Here is a 26,671-nt window from a genome sequence, read left to right as displayed (position 1 = left end):
TTTTATTTCAAAGAATATTTTTGGGTTGACTTGATGATCAATGATCAATGCCATCTGAGAGTAGACAGAGAATAACAGGACGCCTCCATTCACTCATTCATTTATTTCACTTGTGATAAATGTTTGCTTTGGTGAGGTCTTTGCTCTCAACACTCTTGTTTTCTTCCTCCCCCAGCCGCTCCCGTTTTCTTGACAGAGTTACAAAATCAGGACGTGCCCGACGGCTATCCCGTCAGCTTCGACTGCGTGGTGATCGGCAAGCCTTCGCCCACCGTCCGTTGGTACAAGGATGGCAAAGTGTTGGAGGAGGATGACCACTACATGATCAACGAGGACCAGGAAGGCTGCCATCAGCTCATAATCACTGCCGTGCTAACTTCCGACATGGGAGTTTATCGTTGCATGGCAGAAAACAGCAGTGGCATTGCGGCCACCAGGGCGGAACTCAGGGTTGACAGTGAGTTTAAGCACATTATTCACTCATACAAGAGTTTATTTGAAACCTAAAGTTCCGTTATGGCTATATATTTTTTGATTTATGGGCAAAAGTGTTTTTCATACTTTACTACTGCATCAAAATGGGTTGGTAATAGGCTATGGCGCTCACACATAATATTTACTCATCATATTCTCCATTAGTGTCTTGCAGCTCCGATTACGACACCGCTGCTGACGCCACTGAAACATCGTCTTACATCAGCGCCAAGGGCTACTCGTCCAGGTGAGGTCATAGTGCAAACTTTACATTTTCAGATACTTTACATCTGATTCCTTGATCAGTAACCCGTGTTGTTACTTTTGAAGCAGAGAGACCGAGACCTTTGAATCCGTGACAGAAGATGATCAGATGCCTCAAGTTGTGGAGGAACTTCATGATGTTCACGCTAGTCCAGGTTCACCAATGGCTAAGATGCTGCTCAGAGTAAAAGGTATGCACAGAGAATTTGTAATTAAATTGTCAGTGTTTGTTAACGTTGATTGGTGGTTTGTTTCCAGGTTTCCCCAAACCGAGAGTGTACTGGTTCAAAGATGGCCACCCCCTGCGTGCCTCCGAAAGGGTTTTGCTGTTAGCGCAGCAAGACGTTCACAGTCTGGAGATCCTGGAGGTGAAGAAAGAGGACATGGCGGAATACTCGGCCTACATCAGTAACGCGGCTGGTTCTGCTTATTCTTCTGCCCGGCTCGTTGTTCTAAGTGTGTATGACAGATTATGAATACAAATTATTACATTAGAATGCTTACAGGTTTTAAGAACCACATTTTTATTTCAGAGCCAGGGGAGATCATACCTCAAGATCTGAAAGGTAAATTAATATTCAAAAACTAGCACATAACATTGAAAATGGAGCATGCACTCTCCATCCATCCAGCCATCTCATTTCTAAACCGCTTGTCCTCGGATTGTGTTTTGGTGTTTCCCTTCCAATGAACTGGATTTCATAGACTCCCGGGAGTCTTTGGTGCCACCACGTTTCCTGGAAAAGTTCAGCAACAGAAAAGTGAAACAAGGAACCAGCATCACATTATCTGTCAAAGTCGAAGGTTTGTACACCATGTGCTTGAAAATAATTATTTGAACATGCTCTTGCACTTTAATATACTGTATGTACTACTTTAGGATCTCCCACTCCAATGGTCTCGTGGCTGAAGGAGGAGTCAATGGAAGATGTTCTGTGGATCAAGCCCGATACCAAAGGATACAAAGTAGCGAGTTCAGGCCGCCAACATAGCCTTATCTTGATGGATGTTGGAACAGAGTACACTGGTGCCTACACATGCATTGCCACAAATAAGGCGGGACAATCCATCTGTACTGCCCACCTTGAGGTGGATGACAGTAAGAAAGAAAATCTGTTCTTCTACAGAAACAAATGTGCTCTTGAGAACAAGTTTTCCCCACCCCTGATATACACAATTGTTTGTGTAACCCTCAGTGGAACCTCCAAAGTTGAACGCCCCAAAAGTGGTACCTAAATTTAGAGTTCAAGCAACATTTTTCTAGAAAAATGCCTGAGGTGTTAAAAGGATGATCTCATTAGACGTTATCTCAATGAGCTTAACTCATTTGCTCACCAAAATGTATTATACGTTTTTTTTTTATGCTACAGCATACAGAAGGCTTTGATGCAGCCTCTGGCCTGAAGAGGACGCTTAAAGCAATGGTAGTTATTACAAAACAACAGCCAGCGGGTGGCAGCAGAGTATAAGAGATCAACCAGGGCCATGTTGCAAAAAGCCCCCCCCCCCCACTGTTTTAAAGAGATTTGTGAATAATGATGAAACTTAGCTATATTTTAATGCTAATTGCTGCAAAACGGAACCAGATAGAAATATACTTTTTTTCCTGATGCAAGAAGAGACTCTAATCTTTCTTTTGGTAGGTTCCATGTTTTTATAGCAATAGAACACAATATTGAGTGGGCCTTGCAAAATCAGTCAAAAACCAGTAAAACAGCAGTATGTTCTTTGTGCCACTACTGGTCTAAACATGGTATTCTGATTAATATTGAGTTTCTGAAATAAGATTTAAGCAGATTAATCTACCCGTTTTCATCCATCTCAAGGGTTGATACTACATTTTTTCATACACATTTGACAGCCCTCAAAGAACCTTCGGGCTTGCATTGCGAATGTCACGGCTCACCTGTTTACTTTTGGTCATGAGATGTTCCTAATTGGAACAAAGTAATTCATGTTCTTATAGAGAAAGTGTCTTGACATTGGAACAACTTGAAAGCCCACCTAAAGGATTGTCTTTGGAAGTTCCACTGCATTTCTAATGGGGGATCACGATCAGTTCTCAACCCCCAGGTTGTTTATTTATTCACATAATTTGTTCTTCTTGTTTTCCCCAGCTCCACCACAAAAGAAAGAGACCAAAGCTTCAGAGTATGTTTTTATTTTATAAAGTTTCTTTAGCTAGAAATTGACAAATGCAAATGCAGATTAGTGAGGTTTGATTTTTATTCATCAGTGTTCTCGGGATTACTGTCAGTCCACCAGAGGAAGATTCAAAGAAGGGAAAGGGTAAGTAGAATTTACCATACGAAATTACGATACACCAGGTGGTAATCGTATCTGCTTTATCGGTACTACTTTAAATATTCTGTACCTTGAGCTGGATTTACATTGCAGGTGCAGTTGCCTACATCCAACTGAATTTTTGGATATGTATATGTTAATTTCAAGTAACACATATCCAATATGGCTGTGTTACTTGTGTGACAGCAACGGCAACTGGGTCACTTGAACCAAATAGTGTAAATCCAAACTAATACACTTTTTCAATTTGTTTCAAGAGAGTAAAATGCCCTACCTTGGAGAAGTCGGCTCTGAGGAATTCCTCATGAAACTCACCACCCAGATCACTGAAATGGTATCAGCCAAGATCACACAAGGTGCGTTTGTACTGTATGTCATGGACCATCCGATATATGCAGCCAGGAAATGGCTGTATTGTATTCAAGAAATAAAGTTAAATAATGTCACATTTCATGATTTTTAATTCATTACCATTGTCGTCATCATACATGTTGCAAATATTCTACAGTTTCTTGCACGTGTCCGTCTTAAGCTTGCTTTATGCTTTGATTCTAGACCACGAGTGCACTCACGTAACAGTACAAGAGTTGTCTTGTTTTTATGCACGTCTTGCTTGTGTGATGTTTACTACATCCAAGCCCATCTTTCTTCGTTCAAGCAACACTTCTTCACCAGTTAATACGCTTTACTAATCGCACCCATCAAATGCTCATCCAATCATGAATTTGTTATTCAGACAGCACACAGAATCAGGAAGTGCTCCAGTGGATGAAATCTTGGCCCAAAACTACCAGTATGTATTACCAATGCATCCATTACCATACAATATATCAAGATATTTGTTTTTGATGATGATGATGATGTTGATGAAGCACAGATAAATAATTTTTTAAAATTAGAATGAAGTTCAAGTTATAAGAACACAATTTGCTGCTACTGCAATAGTTTTCTCTGTTGTCTTGTGATTGATTTGTGATTTTTAAATGGGTTTGTAATGAATTTAAGGTTGAAAACGCACTCACCATAACATTTTGGTTCATGTAAAGCTGTAGTTTTTGCATGCCATTACTAACAAAATTGTAGATAGTGCAAACCATTTATGAGGACCTCACTTAAAGACATTGTCATTGAAATGTACAATTTTAACCTCAGAAAGTAATTGTGGAACTATATTTTTAGCATAAATGAATAAAAGAAATAAATACATTTAGAATATGTTTTTCTCCCTCTCCCTGTCTATCCAGCCATCTTCTATAATCATGTATACATGCTTAATTATTTATCAGTATAATACACGTTTATTTTATTATACCTAATTACAGCTGTTGAATATCATCCTTACCCTTCTTTGTTCATTGATAATTAAAAATAAGAATAAGGAGGTTTTTTTGCAATCATATTTACAATCACATTTCAGTATAATATTAATTTATTTTATCATATTTAATTAGAACTGTTGATTATCATTCTTAATTTTCCTTGCTGAATGATTATGAAATGTTGTAATAAGTAGGATTTTTTTAATCACCTTGCTAGTTATACTACTATATAATATAATTAAAATATTGATTATATATATTTTTTTATCAGTATCTTGCTCTATAAAGGCCTTCAGCTATTGCAATTTAAATCTGCAGCATACATCAGTCCTTCTCAAATAGGGGAGCGGGCCCTAGGGAACATGTTTTTAAATGAGGAGTAATTACACATCAACTACAGTAGTTGGCAGTAGCGCTCTCATTGTCATTGCAAGGAGTATAAGCTCCTATGCAAAGGGGTACTAAAAGCAATTTTACAGACAAATGATAGTATTTATAGTCACAGCAGAGAGTTGGGGGCGGCACAAAATATTTTCTTCCTCCTTGGGGTGCAACAAAGAATAATTGAGAAGCACTAGACTGCATACATGTACATATTACAGTTGTCTTTTACCTGTTCATGTGTATACATTCAAGTAAATTAGCATGAAAATTGTCACTAGGGTCAATTAGTAGTAACTTTCACTAAAGACTAAACTCTGCTACTAATACACTTCCACTAATATACGACAACCCAAATGACTCCCCCTTCCTTCCCTCCTTGCTGTCTCAGCCTCATTGCGCGTACCAGGCGCAGACAGCGACGACGAGACCAAAACCCCTTCGGCTTCTCCTCATCACGGTCGCTCCCGTCCCCCCTCCCTCGTGGCTGACTCCTCGTCTGAGTCTGATGAGGGCGATGCCAGGGGAGAGGTGAGACTGCTGTGTGAAACACCTTAAGTAATGAAAAGTGAAAATTGACGGGGACGGTGTGCGCGCAGATGTTCGACATCTACGTGGCGACAGCTAACTACGACCCCATCGTGGCCAGCAAAGAATCCATCTCCCTGAAGGAGGGACAGTATGTGGAGGTGTTGGACTCGGCCCACCCGCTCAAATGGCTCGTCCGGACCAAACCTACCAAGATGACGCCATCCCGCCAAGGATGGGTGTCACCTGCCTACCTGGACAAAAAATTCAAAGTATGTCTGTGTAGCACAAAACTGGTTGGTTGGTGCCATGGTTCCATTATGTCACCATTATAAACTCAAATACTGTACACAGATTTATGTGAAGTCAAAATTTAACATTGAAACTGATGATAAACATGTATTCCTCCAGCTATCTGCTGATTCAGGTGACCCTCCTGAGACCAGCGTAGAGGAGGTGTCTGAGGGAGAATACAAGAAGAAGTTATTGTAAGTAAAGCAAATCGTTACAAATAATGTCAGCCTCTTAAGTATGGAGGACCAAAAATGCCAAAATTAAATAAATTAATACACCATTAAATAATTAAATAAATGTGTCATTAATTAATTTATCTACCTGATTATTTGTAAATATATATATATATATAATTATTTTTCTATTTAATTATTTATTTCATGGTCACTGTGTTGCAGCGTTTCATAAATTTATTTTATCTGTCAAACTCACCCATCAAAGTTTGGTGGGCAGGTCCTAACACCTGATTGGTCACCCTGCTCACCAAGTCATGGCAAATCCATTTCAGAATAATGAATTGATGCAGAGTGAGTAGCTAGTAAACACAATTCGATAGGCTGGGTGGCGCTATTGACCTCAATAGGTGTGTTACCATTAGACTCAGATTTACGCTCTCATGAGGTGCTTTTTGAGTTTGAGACCTGTTGAAATGGAAGTCACTGTTTTCGCATTTCCTGTTGTCATGTGACCCCGCCTGGTAAAAGGAAGAAAAGGAAGTTAGAAGTACAGGGCCACTCGCTTTTTTGTCGGAATTGCTTTCTGAGGGGACAACAAGTCTTATTGAGCCAAGGCTGCCGCGGATCCATACGCGCATACTTTTTATTCTCGTGACGTTCGTGAGGAGCCGTTAGCATGACGTGACCGCCTACAAGAACTGTGCGAGATCTCACGAGAGTCGAGGCGGGACATTACGAGAACTACGCGTCAGAAGCAAATCACTCTTCAATGGAAACTCCTACAAGTCAAAACTGTACTTAAGCAAAATAGTAGAAATATCGCTTTTATTTTTATGTTGGTTTTGCACAATAACAAGCCTCGATCACTCTATATCAGCAAGAAAATCCATCACCGTAGCCACCAAGTAATCCAACCTCTTCAGGCCGAGACAAGATTAGAGTGAATCAGCCCCGCCCACTAACTTTAACGGCGAGTTTGACAGCTAAAATAAATTCATGAAACGCTGCAACACAGGAACATGAAATAAAGAAATACAGAAATAATTATATATACTGTATATATATATATATATATATATATATATATATATATAATGTATATATATGTGTGTGTGTGTGTAGGTAATTTAATTAATGACACACTTATTTAATTATTGGTTTATTTAATTCCATATTTAATTAATAAATGACACATTGAATTTTTTTCATGACACATTTATTTAATTATATATTGGTGTATTCATTTATTTAATTTTGGCCCTTTGGTCCTCCATACTTAAACAGCATCTTTGTTCTTTTGTAGCCAATTGATCCAGGACATAATTGGCGGTGAATCCGAGTTCGTCAAAGATATCAACTTCTTCACGTGCCATCACCTGAGACATGCCGACATTCCTGATGCTCCGAGTGACGTCTGCAGCCAGAGGGAGGCCATCTTTAGGAACATTGATGACTTGAAGGACTTTCACGCCAGGTGCGATTACCACCTCCTGATGACCAGCTCGTCTTTGGGCGGAGCTTTGTGGCAGTAACCTCGCCATATGTGTATTGCAGATCATTCCTCCCGAAGCTTAACGATTGTGAGACGGATGACGACGTAGCCATGTGCTTCCTGAAGAATAAGGAAGGATTTGAGAAGTACCTCCAGTATCTTGTTGGTCAGAGCCAGGCTGAAAGTGTCATCAGTGACAAAACGGTGCACCGCTTCTTCAAGGTATCACTGCTCGTTTGTTTCACATTGTTCAACCGTCTTGTTATGCTGCAGGTCAGATTCACTCATAAATTTCTATTCATTTTCCGCTTACGGCGAGTTGTAGGCTGTAGCCAATCACAGCTGACGTTGGACTAGTTGCCAGTAAATGACGGTGCATATTGAGCTCATTCACACTTGCAGTACATTCACAAAGACAATAGCACAATTTAGTGTCTTCAATGAACCGAACTATGGAGGACCAAAATAAAAAAATATTAATTATGTTTGATTAATTAATTAATTAATTAATTAATTAATTAATTAATTAATTAAAATTACAAATTGGGTGTAAAAATTACAATTCAAAAATTAAATACAAAGAAAATAAATATAAATGGAAATAAAAATATATATATATAAATAAATAAATAAAAACTGATTAAAAAAATAAATTTTTAAATAAATGTGGAGATAAATACAAAACTAAATATATACATAATAGAATTAAATAGCAATCAATAAATAAAATGCTCTGCTCTCACATTTATTTATTTCATTCTGCGACGCTGTCAGCATGAAATGCGTCATGAAATATTATTCAAATGAGGGCGCAGTCCTAAGTGTGCTTTTACAGCATGAAATAAATAAATATGAGAGCAAATTCTTTTAATTTATTGATTTATATTTAAATCTATTTATGTATTTATTTTTGTATTTCTTTCCACAATTATTTTTATTTTTATTTTTTGAGTCTCATTTTTTATTTTTGCATTTATTTACTTTACTTTTATTTATTTATGTATATTTATATTTTTGGTTTTTATTTCTATTTCTATTTATTTTTTTGCATTTAATTTTTTAATTATATTTTTACATCCTTTTTTATATTTTATTTTTGCTCTATTTATTTATTATTTTTCACATTTTTGGTCCTCCATACTGTATTGTATGTTTTTTTAATAAAGGGGTGGGGAAACTGCAGTTCCTGGAGAAAATCCAGGCAGGCCTGGTGAGAACATGCGAACTCCAAACTAAAAGGCCAGAGTCCAGATCCTTGAAATCAAATTAAAAGTCAATCGTTTTCGTAATGAAACTTATGCTGAATGAACGCATGGTTTAGTTCACGTATTTGCAGTAGGTAAATTTGACCCAGAACAGAAGAGGCTGAAGGCAATTAATCAAAATCACTCCGTAAAAAAAATAAAATAATAATAATCATCATCATCATCATCATCAATGACATGGAAGGTAGTGGTTCTGAAACACAGTTTTAAGGCTAGGGGTTCTAATCTCAGGCCCTCTAGTGTTAACTTTGCAATAAGGGGTTGACTCCTGACTTCCCGTTGTGTTTTAGGAGTACACAGCGAAGGCGCAAGCCAGTACAGACCCGGCTGACCCGCCTGTTCGCAGCATCAATGCCTACCTCCTACAACCTTTGGACAGGATTCAAAAGTACAAGGCCTTCCTCAAGGTGATGTCCAATAGTCATTATATCTCTAAAATGCATTATTTTCTCGGATTTAACACGCAACTTCAACGTCACCAGGAGCTCATTCGAAACAAGGCGAGAAATGGCCAGAACTGCTGCCTGCTTGAAGAAGCTTATGCCATGGTGTCAGCGCTGCCACAACGCTCTGAGAATACCCACCACGTCTCCATGATTGAGAACTACCCCGCCACCCTTGAAGCGTTAGGAGAGCCTCTTCGACAGGTGAGTGGATGAGTAATCAGTGTTAATTTTGACTTAATTTTCTTTTAATCAGATAGCCCTACAAGATTTTTTTTTTGTTTTAAACATAATTTACCTGACCCACAAATTCATCTATACACATTTTTTTCCTTTGCACCCGATCCCCAGATGTTCTCTGAAAACCTCCTTCACAGTTTTTTGTACTCTGTCTGTAAAGGGTTGATAGTGGAAGTGGATAGTTACAGAGAGTCTTTGTTACATGAGTGGGGGTGGGGGAGGGATTCCTGTAATTATCTTAATTGTTTTAGTCTAGTTTTAGTCGTCAACTAAAATTCACAATACTGTAGTGGTCAACATTTCTGAAGTCCTTTTTTTACATTAGGATCAAATTGTTAATTGTTAAGGATCAAATATTAATAAAAAAAATTATGAAATTGGATTCATGTATGAATGTATAAACACACTATTTGAAACCTTTATACTTTGGTTACGTGACAAAGCATCATAGCAACAATAACAACCGTCAAGTTAATTATTTTACCTAAAATCCTCATAAACATTCAAAAGCACTATGCCTAAATAATGCAGATGTGCTCCCACCGTATTAATTAGTAAACAGAAAGTGTGCTTTTTGTCGTTAGCATCCGTCTGATTTAGTTGGCTCTATTCATTTGGGTCAAAATCATCGTTCATTAACTTCACTACAGTTAGTCATGATTTTTATGTCAATGTGCTATTATTCTCTCATATTTATGTCACAGAAAATGATTTTGTTGGTAATAACTTTGTATCGATGAGTAACACAGACCTAGAAGACAAGTCTCTCATAATGTGTCTTGCTACCAGGGACCGTTCCAAATTTGGGAGGGAGCTCCTGGAATAAGGACATCCTCTCGAGGTCACCATCGTCACGTCTTCCTCTTTAAGAACTACTGCATCATTTGCAAATCCAAGAGAGACAGCAACACCGATACACAAACATACGTCTTTAAGAACATGATGAAAGTAAGACAATCGACACCATTCCTCTGTCTTGATCTGCCACCTGATTGTCTCGACTTTTTCTCCTCCTTCCTGCAGCTGAACAACATTGACGTGAATGAGACGGTAGAGGGTGACGACCGCGCATTTGAGATCTGGCACGAACGCGAAGATTCGGTGAGGAAGTACACCTTGCAGGCCCGAACAGTGACCATCAAGAATTCATGGCTGAGAGACTTCCGAGAACTTCAGCAGAGATACAGCATGCCTGCCTGGAGTCAGTCAAATGCAACTTTATTCAACATTTTATTGCATTAACAATATTTTACAATAATAATTAAGTATTTTTGTATAAACAACAAAAAGTACATTTTTAACAATATGCCCCCTTTAATGGTGTTTATTTTTTTTTTTTTTTGAAGGTCCTCCTGATTTTGTAGAAATATTGGCAAACTGCACAGCTGAGCTTGGCCAGACTGTTAAATTGGCATGCAAGGCCATAGGAGTCCCCAAACCTGCCATCACCTGGTACAAGGGTAAGACATTTCCTCCTTGTCCACATTATCTTAAAGACACAGTGTTTAATAATTGGTGCCATCTAGTAGTGAACTAATAATTCATTCATTTTAAAAACTCGCTACTGGTTTTAATAATATGCAAAAAAAAATGTGTTCTGTTACATCGATGTACATTTTTTATATACTGTAATCGTTGGTCTAGTAATCGGTAATTATATTACATGGCTGGAGCCTCACCTGACAAGAGGCTGATTTCGCTTTCACCGCCATCTTCCTGCTACGGATGCCCAAAGGACTACTTCATGTACATAGTTAGCCCTGCTTACAGCTAATGTCCAACCCAATAGAGATCCTGATATCACGTGACCTCTGGACACGCCCCCTTGTGGCAGGATAGTATTGGCGCAGCATTAATGGGCTACAATGGCGTGGAGGGCGAAAACTAACGTTTATCCGTCAACTTTCCGCCCAAGAGCATATGTACGTTATGTACGTTAGCAACTTAGCAGCTGCTAAATCAGCCGTGGCCGCCGTCATTTATACCATAAAAATTCTTCTTTATGGCGTTGGTCAGTTATTAAATTCAACTGTGTAATATCTATTAAACCGTAGCAGCACAAATGAACGAAACAGATTATTTCCCCCACATTTTGCATGTGGTAACAATTAGCATCTGCTGATTTAGCCACCATGTACAAAGTGCAAAATCGGCTACACATTGGTTCCTTTTTTGGTAGCCTGGAGAATGCTCGATCGTTTTTTTTGCCCTTTCTCGTTGTGGCAGCTGGTGGTCCACAACAGCGGTCGATCATTGTTCAAGTGTGACGTTTGCCGTTTACTTAAAGTGGTTGACATGTTTTCTATCATGCCAAAATGGTTGCGCTAACGGCCATTTTAAGACACGTGACGTCCACGTCAGGATCTCCATGGGTCGACCGCAACTTACCTTCGACAGCTGAGGCCTGGGATTCGGGCTCCCGCCGCTTGTCACCCTCTGCTTTGCTCTCAAAAGTTTTTACTAGCTTCTTCCCGCTTCTATATAAATAAAAATGACTTGACTTGAGTAGCCTCTCTTGTTAGCTGCTCAATCCAGCCTATGGCTCAGCTATTTTCCACTAGCCGCTTTTGTTAGCTGCACCGGCTCCAGCTTGCTCGGTCTTTCGGCGTCGCTTGCCGGGGTTCTCCCCAGATGCCATGTCGCTGTCGCTCGCCGAGATGCTTCTTTGCTTCCTTTAACTGCATAGTTTAAATGGATAAATGAATGATATGTTAGGGGTGTCAAAATTAGTGTTAATTTTGAGTTCCTTTAAAGTAGCACTAAGGAACTTTTCAACCTTAACTCTTTGACCGGCAAAAATGTTTAATGACCTTTACTAAAATACAAATGAATGCCACCAAAAACGTTAATTGACGTTTACTATGTTGTTGTTTTTCTCAATGGGCAGTGGAAGTTGGACTTGTAAAATCCAAACACCCACTAACTATGGCCAGCAGATAGCAGCATTGTATCTCTTTTCAATGTTCTGCCGGTGAATGCAATTGCAGTGAAATGTAACTGATATGATGAAATGGAACGTTTTCAAGGATGGCGTAAATGATCAAAGCCTTTCTCACATTAAATCTAATTCTCATAGCTTCACTAAACAAAAAATATTAGTGTCAAAGTCACTGCTGTGCAGAAAATGAATCTTTTCACAAAAAGCTTGTTTTCTCCTTATCTTTTCAATTTTCACTCAATGTCACTCAAATCACCTATTTTCAAATGGTGGTTACTAAAGAACGGAATAAGGTAGAAACATACTTTTTTTCTAAAGTATTGTTTTTTTCTAATGAAAGAATGGAACGCGATCTTTTATTTGGTATCCAGCATGTTTGTGTACACTCCATTCCTAAATGTTATACATTTTATCAATGGCACTATAAGCATGAATTATTTTACAATTTCCCCAACGCTTCTGCTAACTGGTTGCTCGTAGACGGGCGCATAGTGGAGGCAGACCCTCATCATATCATCATCGAGGACCCCGACGGTTCCTGCACGCTCATCCTGGATAACATGACGGCAGAGGATTCGGGCCAGTACATGTGCTTTGCCACGAGCTCAGCCGGAAATGCCAGCACGCTGGGCAAGATCACTGTACAGGGTGAGCAGCTCACACACAGAAAGACCCACACTGCCAGTTTGTGCTTGTAACGAGAACTTCATTTGTCTTCAGTGCCTCCACGATTTTTGAACAAAATGAGGAATGCTGTATGTGTCACCGGCGAGGATGCTCAGTTCACCTGCGTCATCCAAAGTGCCCCCAGTCCTAAAATCAGGTACCAATTTTCAAAGTAATTTCACTCAATACTTACGTACAGGTACTTGAGTAATAAAATACGCTGAAAAAAGTAATACTACTGATTGCCTTCCTGTACTCAAGCAAAAGCAAAATAGTACAGCATCTGAACTGTACACAAGTATTTTTTAAAGAACTGTACGTAAGTACAAAAGTAAAAATAAAATAATTTTTTACTAGGGATATTCGATACCACTCATACGATTACCAGTATGAGTACTCAACTCTTGTGTAGTCACTGATACCATGTACCAATACCTCTAGTTCAGTGGTGTCCAAACTCGGTCCTCGAGGGCCGGTAGTCCTGCAGGTTTTTGAGGTTTCCCTGCTCCAACGCACCTGTTCCAATCAACAAGGTCGTTATCATGCTTATGCAGAGCTTGCTGATGAGCTTCAGCTGTGTTGGAGGAGAGAAATATCCAAAACCTGCGGGACTACCGGCCCCCGAGGACCGAGTTTGGACACCACTGCTCTAGTTCTCTTGAGACATAAAATCCACCTCCTCCCCCCAAAACAATGACAATTTAAATAAGGGCCTATATATACTAATATAGCATTTTTCCCTAAAGTTGCATTTAACTAATGGGAAATTTCTAATCTTCTAATTCCTAAGGCCGAGAAGTTCCGACTAGATATAGTCGGACATGCCTCCACACACAGCTTGGGTTCTGGTACCAATCCTCTCGAGAAGGGCTGGACTCTCTTCCACTCTGGAGTTGCCCACGGTGAGAGGCGCAGAGCAGGTGTGGGCATATTTATTGCCCCCCCGCTAGGCGCTTGTACGTTGGGATTTACCCCGGTGATTGAGTGGGTAGCCTCCCTCCACCTTCGGGTGTGTGGGGGGGGACAGGTCCTGGTTGTTTGTGCTTATGCACCGAACAGCAGCTCAGAGTACCCACCCTTTCTGGAGTCCTTGGAGGGTGTGCTAGAGAGCACTCCCTCTGGGGACTCCCTTGTTCTGCTGGGGGGACTTCAGCGCTCATGTGGGCAATGACGGTGAGACCTGGAGGGGCGTGATTGGGAGGAACGGCCCCCTTGATCAGAACCCGAGCGGTGTTTTGTTATTGGACTTCTGTGCTCGCCACGGACCGTCCATAACGAACACCATGTTCAAACACAAGGGTGTCCATATGTGCACTTGGCACCAGGACACCCTAGTCTGCAGTTCGATGATCAACATTGTAGTTGTGTCATCGGATTTAGTGTTGGACACTCGGGTGAAGAGAGAGGGGTGGACCTGTCAACAGATCACCACTTGGTGGTGTGTTGGCTCCGATGGCGGGGTAAGATGCTGGTCCGACCTGGCAGACCCAAACGTATTGTGAGGGTCTGCTGGGAACGTCTGGCAGAATCCCCTGTCAAAAAGAGTTTCAACACCCACCTCCGCCAAAACTTCTTCCTTGTCTCGAGGGAGGCGGGGGACATTGAATCCGAGTGGGCCATGTTCCGCGCCTCCATTGTTGAGGCGGCTGATCGGAGCTGTGGCCGTAAGGTGGTTGGTTCCTATTGTGGCGGCAATCCTCAAACCCGGACACCATCGGTAAGGGATACCGTCAAGCTGAAGAAGGAATCCTATTGGGCCTTTTTGGCCTGTGGGACTCCGGAGACAGCTGACAGGTACCGGCTGGCCAAGCGGAATGCAGCTTCGGCGGTCGCTGAGGCAAAAACTCGGACATGGGAAGAGTTCAGTGAGGCCATGGAAAACGACTTTCGGACGGCGTCGAAGAAATTCTAGTCCACCATCCGACGTCTCAGGAGAGGAAAGCAGTACGCTATTAACACTGTGTATAGTGGAGATGGGTTGCTGCTGACCTCGACTCGGGATGTCGTGAATCGGTGGGGAGAATACTTGAAGACCTCCTCAATTCCACTGACACGTCTTCCTTTGAGGAAGCAGGGTCTGGGGACTCTGAGGTGGTATCTCTGGGGTCAAAGTCACTGAGGTGGTTGGAAAGCTCCTCATTGGCGAGGCCCCGGGGGTGGATGAGATCCACCCGGAGTTCCTAAAGGCTCTGAATGTTGTGGGGCTGTCGGGGTTGACACGCCTCTACAACATCGCGTGGACATCGGAGACAGTGCCTCTGGATTGGCAGACCGGGGTGGTGGCCCAAGGGGGACCGGAGGGTGTGTTCCAACTATAGAGGGATCACACTCCTCAGCCTCCCTGGTAAGGTCTATTCAGGGGTACTGGAGAGAAGGCTCCGTCAGGAACATGAATCTTGGATTCAGGAGGAGCAGTGTGGTTTTCGTCCCGGCCGTGGAACAGTGGACCAGGTTTACACCATCAGCAGGATCCTCGAGGGTGCATGGGAGTTCGCCCAACCAGTCCACATGTGCTTTGTGGACTTGGAGAAGGCGTTTGACAGTGTCCCTCGGGGAGTCCTTTGGGGGGGTGCTTCGGGAGTAAGGGTTACCAAGCCCCCCTGATACGGGGCTGTTCGGTCCCTGTGCGACCAATGTCAGAGTTTGATCCGCATTGCCAGCAATAAGTCGGCTTCATTCCCAGTGAGGGTTGGACTACGTCAAGGCTGCCCTTTGTCACTGATTCTGTTCATAGCTTCCATGGACGGAATTTCTAGGCACCGCCGAGGCATGGAGAGGGTACTCACCCATCCCAAATTTTTATTGTCAGTTATATCGAATGACAGTTGGTACTATAAGCATGAATTATTTTAGTTGGTAACTCGTCACAATGAAAACAAAACATATACCGCACACAAAATAATTTTCCTCTTATTAACTTATAATGTAACAATGTTACATTACGTGTCACACGTTATTTTTTTTAAATCAAGAGCTAGCTCAGGTTTGATCAAATTTCATGCTGTCAAAACAATGTGTTTTTTTCCTTAACTGAACTGCGTAACAGAAAATACCAAATTAGCTAATGATTATAACAATGATAGTTTAATTGTCCGTATGTTGTTTAAGATTATACATTTTTGAATACCTGAAGCTACTTTTCTAGGGTTGCAATAACTTTTTCACTACAAATTATTCTTGTAGGCAGATACCTGAAAATGCTAGCGATACATGGAAATTCTACTTAAAGTTGCACTTTGTAACAATTTGCCCAAAAATATCTTTACAATAGCCTTTTTTTTATTTTAAACCATTTATTACTGAAACATTTTTAATGAGTAAATTAACACCTTAGCTCTTCATAATGGGATTTCCTGCAAGCTTCTAGCCAATAGTTTTCAGACAGGATTTGGGTTTGAATTTCCCGTCCTCTGTCTGCAGATGTGACGTCATGTGCATATTGTGGATGTGAAGGGAAATTGCGGTTTCATTTTTCGGCTACAGGTGGCAGTAGCGATTCAAAATTCTATTTTCTGCGTTCAGTAGCTTTAAGTACAATAACAAATTATTATAACGTTCTTACTTCCCACCACTGCCAATGTATACCATATGTCTTAAATGTATGCATGTTAATAACTTCTGGCTATGTGTGTATGCACAATTAAGATGGTTCAAGGACGGCCGGCTGCTGAGCGACCAGGAAAAGTATCAGACCTACAGTGAGCTCCGCAGTGGAGTTTTGGTCTTGGTGATCAAAATCGTGACAGATCGAGACCTGGGACACTACGAGTGTGAGGTTAGTCCACATGAATGTGTCCGTTGTAAAGCTCTTTATCCCTTCACTCATGGCTACATGTCAATTCATAGCAGTTAATAGTCTCTAAATGTGAATTTCTCGCTGTTGGCAGCTGTCCAACCGTTTGGGCAGCGCCAGGTGTGCCGCTGACTTAGTTCTTCCATCCGCCGTGGCCACTGGTGAGCAGGCCATTGTTCTTGAAGGTAAGAACAGACTGAGTACTTACAGATAGCGCACATTTTTGAAGCATTCCATCCATTCAATGTACTCACTGTGCTTTAATGTCCAGTTACTGAACAAGAGACAAAAATACCAAAGAAAACCATCATTATGTAAGTGCCATTCATGCATGATGTATTGTATGTTCATCATTTTAATACTAATCCATACTTGAAGTAGATACAATGCAGCAAAGTCAAAACAGTTTTTACCGTAAAATACAAATAACATTGTTTAAGGGTCAAAATCATTGCCATCTCAAAACTTGGATGATCATTTTCAAAACGCAGAGCCGATGAATGCTTTGATGCTCACGATAGTAAAGTTGTTTTACTCAGAAATTCTACGTAAATTTTACAAGGAGAGTTTTGAGTACATTTTACCAATTTATTTATTTATTTTTAAGTTACTCAAGCATTGAGGACGAACTTGACTTTCAGCTTGGGAGACAGCCGCTCTACCACCTGAGCCATGCCACTCTGAACTAAACAGGTCTCTTGGAGGATTCCACCTGACACCATCAATACAGTAACACACAGCAGGAGCGGCATGGCTCAGGTGGTAGAAGGGCTGTCTTCCCAGCCGAAGGTTGTGGGTTCGTTCCTCAACCCTTGAGTTTTTTTTTCTATTAACTGATTAAATGTACTCAATACTCTCCTTGTAAAATTTACTTAGAATTTCTGAGTGATTTTTTTTTACTAGGTTTTTTTCAAGTAAATATTACTCTTTTTTTTTTTTCACACTCCATAACAGTTGTTTGAACCCTTAAAAGTTTTCCAGAAATGTGTGCAACCTTGAGAGGTTCCACTGTGTGTTTGTTCTCATTAAGCTTGTAGTGTGGACTTAAATTTGACTGCAACTCAAATCTGCGGCATGTAAAGCGTGAGTGCTAACAATTCCTCCACATCGCTGACTAAATGATGCGCTGTTCTCACTGACATGCAAATTTAACCACTAACTTTTGCTGCACCTCATGACACTAAATAAATGACTGACTGTCCTACTGCGGCATGCTTCTTACTTGGCTTCATTCCCATTTTGGAGTGCAATTAGTCACATTTTGCTTCCACCATCCCTCCCATGCTTGGACCGGGTGGAAACTGCATGCGAACCAGTGCGACGTCCTCTTATATAACAATCTCAACGCTGGTGGTTTATTAACAGCGAGGAGACCATTACCACGGTGGTGAAGAACCCAAGAATGAGGAGGCACAAGTCACCTGGCATGACCATCACTGGAGGCCACCGCTCAGAGATCACCACCTCAGAGACCGCCACCACCAAGACCAGGAGGATGGTCGCCCCCAGAAAAAGCGCAGTGCCAACCTTCTATGTCACAGAGGCTGAGGGTGCAGAGGGCGCCAGTGGTGTCGCGGAGAGCAAGCCCAAATGGGTTGAGGTGGAGGAGGTGATCGAGTACAAGGTCAATAAGTCTCCCAGGCTGTCCAGGAGGAGGGGCGTGTCGCCGGCCATCTCGGACCGCTCCACCACTCCATCCAGACCCAAAAGATCGCCCCTGGAAAACCCAAATGCAAACAATTCCAACAACAATCTGGTGGAGCTGGGAGGCAGCGCCAGTGGCCAGACGCTGTCCTGGGAGGACGAGGAGGCTCCCTCTGGTTCAGGAGATCCCCACGAGCTCTCATCGGTTCTTACCTCAGCTGGGGAGGCATGTGAAGACCTGGAGGAGGATGCACAAGTCATTATCTTTGAACCCGGTGATGATGATGAAGACCTTTGCGGAAAGCAGGAAGCTAAGACGCTAACACGTGGCGGTCGTGTTCTAGCACTGGAGGACTTGGAGGATTACGTCCCAGAGGAAGGAGAATCTTTCGGTTCGAGCAGTTACATTCCTGCCGAGAAGCCCTGCGAGATCTCCGTGCTCCAGAGGGAGGTTGGCGGGTCCACCGTGGGACAAACGGTGCTCCTCAACGTGGGACGCCCCGTCGTGGCCTCTAGGCAGAGGAGTGGATTTTTCTCTCGCTTAAGGGAGCAGCTACCCGGCAGTCTTTTCTCATCTAACGCACCACAAGGAGGCGGTTCCCAGGAGAGACGAGTCCCCATTCAAGTGAGCCACGCAAAGCTGGAGGTGAAGCCTTCTTACTGCTCCGAGGTGCAGAGGGTGGAAGGAGGGCAGCAAAGCTTTAAAACCAAAATATCAACTCAGACGTACGGTTATACATCCGTGGGAAACCCGGTCACCCTTCAAATTAGCGATAAACAACACCAGAACCAGTAGTTTTGAATTCAACCCTCCTTAGTCTTAAACGGCATCGGTTCAAGTACTATCCTAACTTTCAGTATATTTTCAGCTTTTAACAAACCATTCCATATGACAAAATAATTGTTCCAGTTGGAAGATATCACGTGTTCACGCGATCCTATATTGGGGCATCACCTCAGTGATCGTCGCATTTGATTTACTCAAACCAAACTGTGGACCAGAAACCTGTTTGTTTCTGAAAAATCACTAGATCACTAGAACGGAGTGGAATGAGAAACAATTTAACATCACAGCTTCTTTTAATTGATGATCTGATATTTCTTGAAGTAACTTTAACAATAGAGAGAGGACTACGTCCGTGGTAAGAGTACTGTACGTTACCTCCTCTGTGCAAGATTGTTCTGTTAAATACAAAACTGTCAAAACAGGAGTTCTGAACATTCAGAAAGATTTCATCCTATTAAATCAATTACTACTGATAGTAGACGAAGGCAGGCACGCTAGACTGGTCAGTCACTCACAGGAACAGCGAGACAGACAACCATTGATGCGTACGTTCAAAACGTCACTGAGTGGGAAATGAACACTGCATGGAATTCAAAGCAAGTGAACCACTACACTGACAATGACTTAAAAGAAAAATAGGAACCTTTACTCAGAAACACTAAATTGTAATTGACGGAAGCATTATACAATTACACATACATCGTTATATAGCATTTAGATTTAGCTTTAATTCAAGATATATTGCTTTGTGTTGATTTAAAAAGGAAGTACAGTATTACAACGGTTTATTTTAAAAGTTCAACAAGTTAAGAATCGTTTTAGGTAGAGACGACTAGATATTCAATCGAGTTGAGTCCTTTGTGTGAGTTATTTATCATATTACTACATTTATAGTGCAATAGCTATCTCCCGAGTCGCGAACATGAGCTCACGGTCGTTTTCAGTTCATTTAAATGATTGACTGCATGCTGCTTTTCCAAAGCACTGTGAGTATTTCAATTGGATTAAAGTCCTCCTAAATTAAGGATTCTGGTTTTGTGTAGTTCAGTATCATAACACTCTCAAATGATTGTAATTGCTTGTACTTTAAATGTGTTTTTTGAATGGAAAAACATGTTTGCTTTCAAATGTGTTCAAATCTGAATATTAAAAAAAAAATGTTTCCATGTTTGTAAAAGATATACAAATTGCTCCTGTTGTTATTTTACACGGATGTTCACAAACATTAATTTGTTAGAATTGCTGATGGCCATTATAATTCGGTTGATAGCCAATACAGCAGCACTTAATCACAGAAAAAAAAACACAATTTCAATGGTACACAAAAATATATATTCTATCACATCAACGTACAACCTAGTGTGTGTGCTTCAAAATGCACTTTGAACTTAGGTTGTTGTATTCAATTAGTTCACCACTAGATGGCAAATATTTCTGCACACTGTCTCTTTAAAAATACATATGTTCTCACCAGGATACACACATAAAATACTGGTGTCTTTTCAGGCATATTCAGCTCCCCAATTATAATGATTCTAAGAGGCGTAGAATAAACATGACATTTCCTTTTGTTAGAATTTTTCAACGATCACTACATAAATCAATTCAAATGCAGGTTTTATTGTAGCGGTTCTGTTGAAGACACGTAATTGTGTGCCCCCAAAAACACACATACAAAAAACAAAAAAAAACACCTTTCATGATCACCAGGCCTTTGTTACTTATACATTACTGTATTGCCTATGACATGGGACTTAGTCCTAATACAGCAGCAAAGATTTATTAGCACAAAGTGTGGAAAAACAAACAAACATGAAATGGAATACATATAACATATTTCAGTTGACTCTCGTGCTCTCTTGAATTAATTGAAATGGATGTTGTTGTTGTTTTTTACCATCACTGTAGGTGTAATCACAAGGTTTCATACGGATTAACCACATAAAACAAAATGACACGAGACAAATGGCCAAATAACTGAGCTTGACAGACCAGTTGGTCAACATGACGGAATGAGTTCAGTTAAATCTGGGGCGGAGAAAAACTGTTGATGACTGCATACGGTGCCAGTCGTCTTGCAAGTTAACAATATAACACATAGCAAAGCTTTTAGAATACAAATGTAAATAGTAGTTTTTCTTGTCATAAAAAAAACATGTTCCACTTTAACTATGTCTAAACACACATGTAAACCTATATATTTGGACAAATATGCTCGGGGAGCTTTTCCAGACCACCTTTTTTGGATGGAATGTTCACAACGAGGTCTATGGTTTAAGTAAGGAGTGAATGGTGTTATGTTATGCCCCGTCTCCTATGAAGACATGTTGATTTTCTTGACCATGTTGATTTCCTACGGGAAGAAGAAAAAAAAGGTAATCCAACAATTTCAAAGGAGTTCAATACATGTCTTGACTGTGATTTAAACATTTTGGAGCAAGATTTAAGTGTGGTTATATCTGTGACATAAAAGATGAAACTTGCTTACATTGGTTAAAAAAATTAACATATCTGTTGTAGTTAATTAAATCAATGTAGCATCCAAGCTTAAATAAAATATAATTATAGTAGTAGCCCCTTTATTTAATGTAGCATCCAAGCTAAAATGCAACCCATTTACAAAAGTTCATGATTGATCAAATGTAGCTTTCAAGCTAAAATGAAATCCACGCACAAGTTAGATTAATTAAATGTAAGATTTGAGATGAATACTAAAACTTGATTAGAGGCATTAAAATGTGATTAAGAGTAACACACAAGAGGTGTTCAGGTTGTATTACAAACATTAGCATTTTAACTTGCTAGCGGTCAAAATAATGATTGTGCAGCACTTTTTGGTTTGTACTGTAAAACCAAGTTAGGCATAGAAATACATAAATATATTTTTAAAAAGTTGTTGTATTTGTTCCTCCTGCCATGTAATAACGTGACAGTACTATCTTTATCTTCAATGCTATATTAATCACTTTTAACTTAACACTTGCTTGACAACCGAAAATTGTTCACCGCTATGTTCATGAGTTTGCTTGCATGTTAATGGTGTGACATGGAAACAGTGTTGACTAGGACACCATGACTGTCAACAATAAATTTGATTTAAACTAACCTCAAGAAGCGCATCTCTTAAGTGCCCATAAGCGTCTTCCAAGTTGTCATTGATGATGATGACGTCAAACATGTTGGGTTCTTTACCTGAAAAACAAATACGCTTACGTTGTGTTTGGTTCTGGTGGTTGGGATCTTCAGCAGGGTACACACACATACCAATAACCAGAATGAACTTGAGTGTTTCTGTTTTCACCAACATACAACAAAGTCACTCATCTTTAAACACTATAACGTTATTACTTCATTTATTTGTTCATATATATGGTGTATTCCGGAAGATTCACTTGTTGATGATGATCAGGCATGTTGTAATTACGCTACAGCAATGATGTCATTATTCGCGTGCTCATGCTAGAAATTTATTTACATGGCTAATGAGTGCTGTACAATATATAATCCACTAAATTTAAAAAAATTAAAAAGTACTGCATAGTGATTTGGGAGTAGGGAATGCGTGAATAATTACGAAAGCAGATCAACTACAGCTTCTTCTATTTTTTCTTCTCCAACTTCAACTACTACTACTACTACTACTACTACTACTACTACTACTACTACTACTACTACTACTACTACTACTACTACTATGCTTTCTTCTTTGTATTTTCTGGCTGTGTGGACACCCTGTGGCACCATGCTGCCTCTCACAGGTCAGTCTTGGTACTTACTTAACTCAACGTCGATCCTGGCGGCGTGCAAGCGCCTCTGCAGGCTCTCTTCTGACTCTGTTTTTCTGTCTCTTAGACGGGCTTCCTGAAAGTATATAAAAAGCATGACATGGACAGGTTTATTGTTAAATATGAGTAGTTGTTTTTTTTATTTCATTATTTTATGTATCGCTCGGCAAGACCTTTTATGCTTAGTGGCTGGGTTGCATCAGGACGGACATCCGACATAAAAACTATGCCAACCATCTTACATATTACTCGCTGTGGTAACCTCTAACTGACAGAGACTAAGCTGAAAGTCAAATATTTTATTTATTTATTTTAAACTTTACTACACATCAGTGTGGTCTAGTGACTACAGTGTGATCCAATTTACATACTAAGTCAATGTGTGTTGCCGCCATACAAACAGAGCTCAGTCCTAAACCGAGGACCTGCTGCACATAGGCTTTTTTTCCTCACCAGGACAGCCAAAGATGGAGGCTGGATGGAGATGTAAATGGGATTGAGGTCGGTCTTCTTGATATTCTTCACCCCTTGCATGTCGATGTCGAGTATGCAGATGAGGTTGCGCGCCTTAACGGCCTGCACGGCGGCTCTGCTCGTCCCGTACATGTTCCCGGAAAACTCTGCGCTCTCGATGAATTCGCCATTATTGATGGCCGCCTTCATGGCTTCCCGTGTGACGTAATGGTAATCTGGAAGACAGGACAGTGAGGTCACGTGATGATGATGTCATGTATGCCAAAGAAAATATGAGGATGTACCTTTGCCATTCTCCTCTCCAGGTCGTGGGTCTCTTGTTGTATCTGACAAAGGAAACCACAACTGTGTTATAATTATGGATCAATACACCGAGAAAATGAACACTTACATAAAGAGTTATTTTCGGAATCGATTTTCGATTAAGTAAAATGTTTGATTTAAAATGATTTGATTGACAATGATTTTTGCTTCAATCTATAGAATCTACTCCAGTCCGACTCGCTAATGCTAATTAGCGCGCTACTCGCGGCACTTTTATCACTCAAAAGAACGGCTATGCGCTGAAAAAAATAACTTTTATTGGAATAACTTGATCGTGACTTTTTCCTTCTACTCTCTTATGTGGCTACAACTTAACAGTGTATCAGACCGCGTGGAACCACACTGCTCCTCAGTGGCCAAAATGTGTTCAACATGAACAGTGCTCCAAATAAAGGCACACACAGACAAAGGCAAGACAGTATAAAATAATTTAAATAAAATCCATTTGGGGACATTTAAAATCGATTCTGAATCATAATTCTTATGAAAATCGTTTTTTTGGGCAGACCCCTAGTAAAAAAAGTTCTTAACTCACATTAATCTAAAAAAACAAAAAAATACACACAAATAAAGCTTACGTGAGACACTGAAGCCGAAGACACCACTGTGTTCTTTCATGAGCTTCTTGAGCAGAGTGCTTTTACCCGCCCCGGATGGGCCGGTCAGCACCACAGGCCTGGGTCCAGCCATAGCTAAAAAAAAAAAAAAAAAGACAGAAGAGAAAGAGGGCTTGGTAAACGGGTGACACACGGGAATTGTAGAGGCTGAGTCATGAGTTTGACCGAAAACAACGCCACAGGCAATCAACATGGCACCCTTGAGTAGTAATTACTCTTCCTTAATGACGGAGGCATTTTCCGCTTGTGGAAGCAGTAAAGGACACACCTGCGATATTCACAACCTTACCTAAGCTTACAACTTACAATGCACTCCATTTACCATCGGCCATGTCTGACTCATTAAAAAGCTTCAATACCTCCCTGCCTTGCCTGAGTGCTCACAGCTCCGAGCATGAAGAGAAGTCAAGTGAGCAGAACCGGACAGTCAGAGTAGGACTATATTTACATACCAGCCCTGGCAATGCACTTCAACATTAATATGTGGAGATAATGTAACCAGAGCAATCAGGAAGTGAGATTTGAATATTGCTGAGGTTTTAAACCACTGTGTGCAATAAAAAAGGATGCAGGATGCTGAAAAAGTCACAGTACTTACATCAAATATCAGACAGGGCTTCGATTAGTGCCAAGAGAGGGTCGGCAACATGAGAGCGTACATGCCAAAAATTCCTAAATGCACAACAATTCAGCAAAAAGAGAAAAAAGCTGCATTTAACAGCCTTCACTCGTGTCCAAGCAATCACAATGGGGCCCGGTTGTGTTTGCAGGTGCAAATGACAAGAGTCCTCTTCTCCATTGTCTCTTCCCTTAAAGGGCCAGTGGACTTTTTTTTTCCCCCCTTGATGATCCCTGTATATATATTTAGTCACCACATATACAGCCAAAGAGGTTTTGAAATAGTCCTAAACCCACACGCCTTTTTCTTTGTCAGGTCTGCTCTTAATACCACAAGAGGGTCCTTTCATCATTATTGTTTGTTTAAATGCAAACCACCGGATCGATAGTACTCAACAAAATGAATAACAACTTTATTTTTCTTGTCATCTGGATTGACACGATTCGATTGGACAAATGCTAAATTTAAGGACTGTGATTTTTTTGTCATTTTAGAAACTCATTTGAAAAGTAAAATGCACTGATTACGAGCCTGACATTATCAAAACACACTAATTTGTGATGCACACACACACACACCTGCTTCCGCCCAAACAACACAGACACACACACACTGTAAATCTAACCTACAGCAAAAGCATAGACAACAAAACATGGGGTAAATACATTAGAAGTGTGATAATTATCAATAAAGCTAAATAATTGCAGATGGTGACCTGTGGAGTAATGCTAAGGTTACTGTCATTTTGAGAAGAGTCACCCCCAGCCAACTATACGCTGTATAACTTAGTATGCTTGTATCACTCACTACATGTAAATTCTACTCTTACTCTATTGTTTATTTTTGTTAGGTCACTGCACTTGGTGTATGGTGTTATTTACTGTATGCACAATGTGAAATCAGAAATAGGCATTACATTTGGAATAGGGCACTGACTACAATAATATTCTTAAAATTGCATTACAAGTGACTAGCTCAGGTGTTTGTCATTTGTTAATTTGAAAATTTTACAGACTTGATTTAAGATCTTTAAAGTAAATATGCATTACTACACCACAGTCTCAGACAGACCCATAATCTAGCACTGACCTTGTGCAGCGTGACAGGAAATTAGATATTTGACTTTATCAACTCCGGCTGACTCTCATTGGAAGCAAATCATGTGAGATTTATTGCCAATGGACGGCCAGGAACAGTGCTTTACTGTCCACTGTAAACATGCATTGTATACACGAAGTAATGGTAATTTTCCTAACATTCCTGGTCAAGACAAACAAAATGTGTAAATGTATTGTTACAACCATATTACATGAAGCCCGACCAATCGGTTGCAAAGCATTTAAAACTGCCACCCTTACTCAATGCATGTTTTTCCTCGATTGTAGTGACTCATTTCATACAGTTTCATAAACCATAAACACGTTTAAAGATCAACTGACAACTAAATTGCACTCATCTAAATGAGTAATAAATCAATGTTGAAATGTAACTTCTGAATAACATCCAATATGAAGAAAAACAACCGGAGTGATTCCCAAGTGATTATAAAACGAGTCTTTACAGGCAAAAAAAAACAACCCAAAAACATATCTGGCGTGCAGCATCTCGATTGAAGCCGCTGCCACACTGCTGATAACCGCATAGACATGAAACAAATAAACATCTTTGTTCTTCCTACCTGAGTAAAGCCTGGCGAAATATCTCATATACATTAGCGGTTACTTAGACGTCACCTCTTTATGAGGACGTCCCGGAGGGATTGTGCTCGTCCTCGGGCTGAGGCTGGGCTCCTTCGCTCCGAGAGACTTTCAGTTTTGGTGTCGTACACCCTACGTCATCACTAC

General features: G+C 40.5%; 2 protein-coding genes across 2 annotated transcripts in view; one reads left to right on the top strand and one right to left on the bottom strand.

The window, feature by feature from the left end:
• obscnb (obscurin, cytoskeletal calmodulin and titin-interacting RhoGEF b) overlaps positions 1 to 20,238 on the top strand; it is an 83,837-nt gene extending 63,599 nt beyond the window's left edge. The window contains exons 58-84 of the mRNA XM_077556701.1: positions 176 to 457; positions 640 to 721; positions 805 to 929; positions 997 to 1,194; positions 1,272 to 1,304; positions 1,444 to 1,542; positions 1,619 to 1,837; positions 2,856 to 2,889; positions 2,975 to 3,027; positions 3,300 to 3,398; positions 3,779 to 3,835; positions 5,134 to 5,273; positions 5,342 to 5,542; positions 5,682 to 5,758; positions 7,044 to 7,214; positions 7,295 to 7,454; positions 8,788 to 8,904; positions 8,980 to 9,144; positions 9,970 to 10,128; positions 10,204 to 10,381; positions 10,527 to 10,640; positions 12,599 to 12,766; positions 12,839 to 12,941; positions 16,430 to 16,559; positions 16,672 to 16,762; positions 16,849 to 16,891; positions 17,943 to 20,238. Coding sequence (XP_077412827.1) covers positions 176 to 457; positions 640 to 721; positions 805 to 929; positions 997 to 1,194; positions 1,272 to 1,304; positions 1,444 to 1,542; positions 1,619 to 1,837; positions 2,856 to 2,889; positions 2,975 to 3,027; positions 3,300 to 3,398; positions 3,779 to 3,835; positions 5,134 to 5,273; positions 5,342 to 5,542; positions 5,682 to 5,758; positions 7,044 to 7,214; positions 7,295 to 7,454; positions 8,788 to 8,904; positions 8,980 to 9,144; positions 9,970 to 10,128; positions 10,204 to 10,381; positions 10,527 to 10,640; positions 12,599 to 12,766; positions 12,839 to 12,941; positions 16,430 to 16,559; positions 16,672 to 16,762; positions 16,849 to 16,891; positions 17,943 to 19,017 — 4,373 coding nt within the window. The 3' untranslated portion in view covers positions 19,018 to 20,238. The remainder of the gene's footprint in view (positions 1 to 175; positions 458 to 639; positions 722 to 804; positions 930 to 996; positions 1,195 to 1,271; positions 1,305 to 1,443; positions 1,543 to 1,618; positions 1,838 to 2,855; positions 2,890 to 2,974; positions 3,028 to 3,299; positions 3,399 to 3,778; positions 3,836 to 5,133; positions 5,274 to 5,341; positions 5,543 to 5,681; positions 5,759 to 7,043; positions 7,215 to 7,294; positions 7,455 to 8,787; positions 8,905 to 8,979; positions 9,145 to 9,969; positions 10,129 to 10,203; positions 10,382 to 10,526; positions 10,641 to 12,598; positions 12,767 to 12,838; positions 12,942 to 16,429; positions 16,560 to 16,671; positions 16,763 to 16,848; positions 16,892 to 17,942) is intronic.
• A 370-nt stretch (positions 20,239 to 20,608) lies between these two features.
• On the bottom strand, positions 20,609 to 26,667 carry guk1a (guanylate kinase 1a). The gene is made up of 7 exons (XM_077556700.1): positions 26,506 to 26,667; positions 24,170 to 24,283; positions 23,552 to 23,593; positions 23,247 to 23,482; positions 22,785 to 22,869; positions 22,115 to 22,200; positions 20,609 to 21,361 (listed from the first exon to the last, which is right to left on the bottom strand). Exons 1-7 carry the CDS (start codon positions 26,537 to 26,539, stop codon positions 21,323 to 21,325), a joined length of 636 nt encoding a protein of 211 aa, XP_077412826.1. The 5' UTR covers positions 26,540 to 26,667; the 3' UTR covers positions 20,609 to 21,322.
• Positions 26,668 to 26,671: the final 4 nt, after the last annotated feature.

Source organism: Vanacampus margaritifer, chromosome 2 (assembly GCF_051991255.1).
Source record: "Vanacampus margaritifer isolate UIUO_Vmar chromosome 2, RoL_Vmar_1.0, whole genome shotgun sequence".
In the NCBI taxonomy this organism is placed as follows: Eukaryota; Metazoa; Chordata; class Actinopteri; order Syngnathiformes; family Syngnathidae; genus Vanacampus; species Vanacampus margaritifer.
Note: the sequence above shows the minus strand (reverse complement) of the source record. Positions and strands in the feature narration are given on the sequence as shown.

Coding starts and splice junctions, on each gene's coding strand:
- guk1a (XM_077556700.1), bottom strand. CDS start 26,539: ATGTATATGAGATATTTCGCCAGGCTTTACTCAG. Junction 24,284..26,505: donor TTTCGCCAGGCTTTACTCAG/GTAGGAAGAACA, acceptor TTTTTTTTTTAG/CTATGGCTGGACCCAGGCCT. Junction 22,201..22,784: donor CAGGATCGACGTTGAGTTAA/GTAAGTACCAAG, acceptor TTTGTTTTTCAG/GTAAAGAACCCAACATGTTT.